The 7,673-nt window shown below is 34.9% G+C and overlaps 1 protein-coding gene across 1 annotated transcript; it reads left to right on the forward strand.

The window, feature by feature from the left end:
- Window positions 1-211: 211 nt before the first annotated feature.
- LOC122645956 lies at window positions 212-1,397 on the forward strand. Its single transcript, XM_043839382.1, has 3 exons — window positions 212-313; window positions 392-733; window positions 819-1,397. Exons 1-3 carry the CDS (start codon window positions 251-253, stop codon window positions 1,389-1,391), a joined length of 978 nt encoding a protein of 325 aa, XP_043695317.1. The 5' UTR covers window positions 212-250; the 3' UTR covers window positions 1,392-1,397.
- The last annotated feature ends 6,276 nt before the right edge of the window (window positions 1,398-7,673 follow it).

The raw sequence follows: 7,673 nt of genomic DNA on the forward strand, positions 1-7,673 counted from the left end.
CTTGTAATAGCTGTGAAGTTTGATTATGTTCTTGAATATCTTCATTTTTTTTTTTTTGGTGCTATGCTTGTAATAGCTATGAAGTTGGATTCTGTTCTTGACTGAGATTTGGAATGGAATTAAGGAATGAATATCTTTGTAACAAATCACTAAAGTTGTGTTTCCATTTTTTGTTATTCACTACATTATTTGCATGATTTGTGTTATCTCATTCTTTTTTGTTATCCAGTTTTATATTAATAGCTTTGGAATGAGAACAAAGACTTCAGCTAGTAAGAGTACAGTTGTTGCACCTACTGATGGGATTGGTCAGGTAAAACTCACATGCTCAAATGAAGTATTGATGAAGTATTTGACGTCTGAAGTTATTCTATTTTGAATTGTTATATAGGATGATGATTTAGGGAGTAGTGAACACAGAAAGAACATCACTTGGACTGAACAAATGGATGAAACAATGATACGGTACCTCCAAGTCCAAGTATGGGAAGGGAGAAAAGTAGGAAATGCTTTTAAAGAGTCAGCTTATATTCTTGCTGCCAAGGAGGTGAATTTAAAGCATCCACAACACCATAAAGAAGTAACAAAAGAGAATGTGATCAATCGCTTTAGGACAATTAAGCAAACCTTCAGAAATCTACTTCTTTGCCTAGAGCAAAGTGGGTTTGGTTTTGACCATGCGAAGAAGAAATTGAAGATAGAAAACCAAATATGGTATCCTTTTGCTGCCAAGGTATGTATTTTAATTATTAATTGCATAAGTATTGATTTAATTTTTCGGTTCATTGATATTAATATAACAATTGCATTTGTTATAGAAAGGAAGAGAATTTATGAAGTTGAGAAACATGTCTTGGCCTCTATTCGAAGAACTTAAAGAAGTTGTGGGTGAAGATCATGCCACAGGAGAGTTTTCTCATTCGAATAGAGATCTTTCACGCCGAACAAAAGATAAGGGAACGACTTCTGAAGATTATGGGTCATACATCCATCAAATGGACCACATGGAGATTGGTGACCCTAGTGGCAATGAAGGGCTAGACACCCAAGTCCCAATGTCCACAACGCAAGCTGGAGAGGGGAGTAGAGCTGGTGCATCACATGACGTGCCTCGAGAGAGAAAGAGAGCAAAGGTAGCATTGGGTGATCAAATATCTGTTGTCACTGCCTCCATAGACCGTTTGGCGACTGTGGTCCAAGAGAGGCATAGTTTATTTACCTCTAAATTATTGTTGGATGCAATACAAGAAGTGGATGATTTTAGTGAAGATATTCTTGACCGCATCTTTGAGTTCCTCATGACAAATGAACCTCAAGCAAAGATGTTTTTAGTTAGGAGTGTGGAGCAACGGAAGAGGTGGATCTTGAGGTTTCTTGATCAAGGCCATTGATGCGGTAAGATAAATACAAAACAACTATGTCTATCTACTATCTTATTTAAATGAGGCTACTGTTTTAGTTATTCAATTTTCATTGTTGCTTTGTAGTAAATTTCTCACTTTATTATAGAGTTTCCTATTTGGTTGTAATGATGGTAGCTTATAAATAAAGAACAAGGGCACACTAGCCCACTGATTTGGATGTTTTGCAAAACATGTATCTTGTGGTGAATCGATCACTGATCCTTGTGGTGAAGCAAGTAGCAACCCAAGGTGGTGAAACCTTGGTTTGGGACTGGTGATGAAGCCTTTCCCACAGGTCATAGATGGTGAAGACTATGATCATAACCCCTTCTTTTCCTCTTTCTTTCATCACTGTTCAGCAGGTATTCCAGCGGCTATCTCTAACTCTTATTAGGTGATTTTAGAATTTTGTGTGCTTATTTAATCTTTTATTCTTTTTGTTCAAGTTCTTTCTATCTACTATTTTTTTTAGTGTTGTTTCATGTCTGCAATAGGGTTATTTGACAGCATATAAGTCTGAAGCTTAGACTCTGTTTTTAGAGTATCTAAACATCAGATGGGGCTGAGTTTTGACTATGTTATTATTCCCTCCCCCTTCAACTCCATTCAACCCAAACTTAAGCATCATCACAGTGGTGGATTTGACTGCAGATAGATTACAATTGGAGTTGGTAGGATATGCAATAATATGTAATGTTGCCAAAATAAACCTTTGTAGCCATGGATGTTAGTATTCCTTTCTTGATCAAATCCCAAATCTAACATCAATGCCGTTTGTAGCATACTTGGATTTGCTGTTATTTATTGGATTCAACTGATTATTCTATTGATTGATTGCTATTTATTTATTGGGGGAGGGGGGAGGTAGTACTCTGTTATTTTTGGGAAAAGGTTCCCTTGCAGCATACTTGGATTTGCTTGATGAAATTTAGGATGTTTGCACTTATTAATGGTGGATAAATTTTCAAATTGAACTCTCTTTGATCTGTATCTGCCCAATGCTTTAATTTTCCATTTCATGGCATTAGTAATATTCTCCTTCTTTGCTCCAACCATTAAATATAATGATGATTTGTCCATCGTAGGTTGGCATTTTTTATCGTGCAGATTTGCTTGCTTGCGGGTTCTGTGAGGAATACCTACCATGCCATATACAGGACAGTTTTTTGGGACCAACCTCCTTGCGTCTCATCAAAAAAAAAACCACCTTCTTACGAGATCTTGAGGAAAGGAGTCTTTGGAGCAGGGGCTACCTTCATTGTGTTCACTTGGGGCATTTTGGGCCTCTGGGCTTGGTCTTTTGGCTTTTTTCCTCATTTTGACTATTTTAAGATTTTTTTTTCATTTTAGGCCATTTTGGGCCTCTGGGCTTGGTCTTTTAGGTTTTTTCCTTATTTTTACTATTTTAGGAAATTTTTTTCATTTTGGGCCTCTGGCCTTGGTCTTTTTGGGGTTTTTTTCTTCTTTTGACTCTTTTAGGAAATTTTCTTCATTTTGTGCTATTTTGGGCCTCTGGGCTTGGTCTTTTGGGTTTTTTTTCCTCATTTTGACTATTTTAGGAAATTTTCTTCATTTTGGGTCATTTTGGGCCTTTGGGCTTGGTCTTTTGGGTTTTTTTTTCTCATTTTCACTATTTTAAGAAATTTTCTTCATTTTGGACCTCTAGGCTTGGTCTTTTGGGTTTTTTCCTCATTTTCTTCGTTTTGGGCCATTTTGGGCCTCTGGGTTTGGTCTTTTGGGTTTTTTTCCTCATTTTGACTATTTTAGAAAAAAAATTTCATTTTGGGCCTCTGTTCTTGGTCTTTTGGGTTTTTTTCTCATTTTGACTATTTTAGGAAATTTTTTTCATTTTGGGCCTCTGGCATTAGTCTTTTTGGGTTTTTTCCTCTTTTTGACACTTATAGAAAATTTTCTTCATTTTGTGCCATTTTGGACCTCTGGGGTTGGTGTTTTGGGGTTTTTTTTCTCATTTTGATTGTTTTAGGAAATTTTCTCGATTTTGGGCCATTTTGGGTCTCTGGGCTTGGTCTTTTTGAGTTTTTTCCTACTTTAGACTCTTTTAGGAAATTTTCTTCCTTTTGTGCCATTTTGGGCTTCTGGGTTTGGCCATTTTGGGTTTTTTTTTTCATTTTGACTATTTTAGGAAGTTTTCTTAACTTTGGGCCTCAAGGCGTGGTCTTTTTGGCTTTTTTTCCTCATTTTGACTATTTTAGGAAATTTTCTTCATTTTAGTCCATTTTGGGCATTTGGGTTTGGTCATTTTGGGTTTTTTTCTCTTTTTGACTCTTTTAGGTAATTTTCTTGATTTCGGGCAATTTTAGGCCGCCTATGGCCTTGGTCTTTTTTTCTACTTTTGACCATTTTACAAAGTTTTCTTGATTTTGGGCCATTTTGGGCCTCTGGGCTAGGTCTTTTGGATTTTTTCCTCATTTTTACTATTTTAGGAAAAAAATTTCATTTTGGGCCTCTGAGCTTGGTTTTTTGGGTTTTTTCCGCATTTTGACTATTTTATGAAAATTTCTTCATTTTGGACCTTCGGCCTGGGTCTTTTTGGGTTTTTTCCCCCTTTGACTCTTTAAGGAAATTTTCTTCATTTTGGGCCTCTGGCCTTGGTCTTTTTGGTTTTTTTCCTCCTTTGACTCTTTTAGGAAATTTTCTTCATTTTGTGCCATTTTGGCCCTTTGGGCTTGGTCATTTGGGTTTTTTTCCTCATTTTGACTATTTTAGGAAATTTTCTTAATTTTGGATCATTTTAAGCCTCTGGGCTTGGTCTTTAGGGATTTTTCCTCATTTTGACTATTTTAGGCAATTATTTTCATTTTGGGCCATTTTGGGCCTCTAGACTTGGTCTTTTTAAGTTTTTTCCTCCTTTTGACTATTTTAGAAAATTTTCTTAATTTTGTGTCATTTTGGGCCTCTAGGCTAAAGGGTTCTTTCCTCATTTAGACTATTTTAGAAAAGTTTCTTGATTTTGGGCTTCTGGGCTTGATCTTTTGGGTTTTTTTTCTCATTTTGACAATTTTAGGAAATTTTCTTCATTTTGGGCCATTTTAGGCCTCTGGGCTTGGTCTTTTGGGTTTTTTCCTCATTTTGATTATTTTAGGAAATTTTCTTCATTTTGGGCCTCTAGGCTTGGATTTTTGGATTTTTTTTCCTTATTTAGATTATTTTAGGAAATTTTCTTGATTTTGGGCCTTTGGGCTTGGTCTTTTGGGTTTTTTTCTCATTTTGACTATTTTAGGAAATTTTTTTCATTTTGGGCCAATTTAGGCCTCTGGGCTTAGTCTTTTGGGTTTTTTTTCCTCATTTTGACTCTTTTAGAAAATTTTCTTCATTTTGGGCCTTTGTCTTTTTGGGTTTTTTCCTCCTTTTGCCTATTTTAGGAAAAATTTTCTTCATTTTGTGCTATTTTGGGCCTCTGGGCTTGGTCTTTTGGGTTTTTTGCTCATTTCGAATATTTTAGGAAATTTTCTTCATTTTGGGCCTCTAACCTTGGTCTTTTTGGGTTTTTTTCCTCATTTTGACTATTTTAGGAAATTTTCTTTATTTTATGCCATTTTGGGCCTTTGGGCTTTGGTCTTTTAGGTTTTTTTCTCATTTTGACTATTTTAGGAAATTTTATTCGTTTTATGCCATTTTGTGCCTCTGAACTTGGTCTTTTTGGGTTTTTTCCTTCTTTTAACTCTTTTAGGAAATTTTCTTTATTTTGTGCCATTTTGAGCTTCTGGGCTTGGCATTTTGGGTTTTTTCCTCATTTTGACTATTTTAGGAAATTTTCTTCGTTTTGGGCCTCTGGACTTGGTCTTTTTGGGTTTTTTCTTCCTTTTGACTTTTTTAAGAAATTTTTTCTTCATTTTGTGCTATTTTGGGCCTCTAGGCTTGGGTTTTTGGGTGTTTTCCTTATTTTGACTATTTTAGGAAATGTTCTTCATTGGTTCATTTTGGGCATTTTGGCTTGGTCGTTTTGGGTTTTTTTTTCCTCCTTTTGACTCTTTTAGGAAATTTTTTTCATTTTGGGCCTCTAGCCTTGGTCTTTTGGGTTTTTTCCTCATTTTTACTATTTTAGGAAATTTTCTTCATTTTGGGCCTCTAGGTTTGGTCTTTTGGGTTTTTTCCTCATTTTTACTATTTTAGGAAATTTTCTTCATTTTGGGCCTCTGGCCTTGTTCTTTTTGGATTTTTTCCTCCTTTTGACTCTTTTAGGAAATTTTCTTCATTTTGTGTAATTTTGGGCCTGCCGGGCTTGGTCTTTTGGGTTTTTCTCGTTTGACTATTGAAATAAATTTTCTTTACTTTGGGCCTCTGGCTTGGTCTTTTGGGTTTTCCTCCTTTTGACACTTTTAGAAATTATTTTTCATTTGGTGCCATGTTTGGGCCTCGTGCTTGGTCCTTTCGGTTTTTTCCTCATGTTAATTATTTTGGAAAATTTTTCTTCATTTTAGGCCTCTGGGCTTGGTCTTTTGAGTTTTTTTTTTCTCATTTTGATTATTTTAGGAAATTTTCTTAATTTTGGGCCATTTTGAGCCTCTGGGCTTGGTCTTTTGGTTTTTTTCCTCATTTTGACTATTTTAGAAAATTTTCTTTATTGTGTGCCATTTCTGGCCTCTGGGCTTGGTCTTTCGTGTTTTTTCCTCATTTTGACTATTTTAAGAAATTTTCTTTGTTTTGTGCCATTTTAGGCCTCTAGACTTGGTCTTTTTGGGTTTTTTCTTTCCTTTCATTCTTTTAGAAAATTTTCTTTATTTTGTGCCATTTTGGGCCTCTGGGCATGGTCTTTTGGATTTTTTCTTCATTTTGACTATTTTTGAAAATTTTCTTCATTTTGGATCATTTTTTGCCTCTACAATTGGTTCTTTCGGGTTTTTTTCCTCCTTTTGACTCTTTTAAGAAATTTTTTCTTCATTTTGTGCTTTTTTGGGTCTCTGGGCTTGGTCTTTTGGGTTTTTCCTCATTTTGACTATTTAAGAAAATGTTCTTCATTTTGGTCTTTTTTGAGCCTTTGGGTTTGGTTTTTTTGGGTTTTTTCCTCCGTTTGACTATTTTAGGAATTTTTTTGGATTTTGGACCTCTAGGCTTGGTATTTTTGGGTTTTTTTCTCCTTTGGATTCTTTTAGGAAATTTTCTTCCTTTTGTGCCAATTTGGACCTCTGAGCTTGATCTTTTTGGGTTTTTTTCGTTATTTTGACTATTTTTGGAAGTTTTCTTCATTTTGGGCCTCTGGGCTTGTTCTTTTTGGGTTTTTTTTTTTTCTCATTTTGACTATTTTAGGTAGTTTTCTTCATTTTGGGCCTCTAAGCTTTGTCTTTTTGGGTTTTTTTTTACTCTTCTAAGAAAATTTCTTCATTTTGTGTAATTTTGGGCCTCTGGGCTTAGTCTTTTGGGTTTTTTCCTCATTTTGACTATTTTAAGAAATTTTCTTAATTTTGGACAATTTTAGGCCTATAGGCTTGGTCTTTTAGGTTTTTTCCTCATTTAGACTATTTTAGGAAATTTTCTTGATTTTGGGTGATTTTGCACCTCTAGGCGTTGTCTTTTTGGGTTTTTTTCTCCTTTATACTCTTTTAGGATATTTTCTTTCTTTTGTGCCATTTTGGGCCTCTGAGCTTGGTCTTTTTGGGTTTTTTCTTCATTTTGAGCATTTTAAGAAGTTTTCTTCATTTTGGGCCTCTAGGCTTGGTCTTTTGGGTTTTTTCCTCATTTTGACTATTTTAAGAATTTTCTTCATTTTGGTCTATTTTAGGTCTCTGGACTTGGTCTTCTGGGTTTTTTCCTCATTTAGACTATTTTAAGAACTTTTTTTTATTTTGGGCGATTTTGGGCCTCTAGGCATGGTGTTTTTTGAGTTTTTTCCTCCTTTAGACTCTTTTAGGAAATTTTCTTATTTTTGTGTCATTTTGGGCCTCTGGGCTTGGTCTTTTTGGGTTTATTTTCATCATTTTGAGCATTTTAGAAGTTTTCTTCATTTTGGGCCTGTGGGTTTGGTCTTTTTTGGGTTTTTTTTTTCTTCTTTTTGACTATTTTAGGAAAATTTTTTCGTTTTGGGTCATTTTTTTTCCTCTGGGCTTGGTTTTTCAGGTTTTTTCCTCATTTTGACTATTTTAGAAAATCTTCTTAGTTTTGGACCTCTGGGATTTGTCTTTTAGGTTTTTTCCTCATTTTGGCTATTTTAGAAAATCTTCTTAATTTTGAACCTCTGGGCTTGGTCTTTTAGGTTTTTTCCTCATTTTGGCTATTTTAGAAAATCTTCTTAATTTTGAACCTCTGGGCTTG

The sequence above is a fragment of the Telopea speciosissima genome, chromosome 11 (assembly GCF_018873765.1).
Source record: "Telopea speciosissima isolate NSW1024214 ecotype Mountain lineage chromosome 11, Tspe_v1, whole genome shotgun sequence".
Taxonomy (NCBI): domain Eukaryota; kingdom Viridiplantae; phylum Streptophyta; class Magnoliopsida; order Proteales; family Proteaceae; genus Telopea; species Telopea speciosissima.

Bases quoted from the DNA above. Each gene is read 5' to 3' on its own strand.
- LOC122645956 (XM_043839382.1), top strand. From the start codon at position 251: ATGAGAACAAAGACTTCAGCTAGTAAGAGTACAGTTGTTGCACCTACT. The intron at 314-391 runs GTAAAACTCACA...ATTGTTATATAG, and splicing joins CTACTGATGGGATTGGTCAG to GATGATGATTTAGGGAGTAG. The intron at 734-818 runs GTATGTATTTTA...CATTTGTTATAG, and splicing joins GGTATCCTTTTGCTGCCAAG to AAAGGAAGAGAATTTATGAA.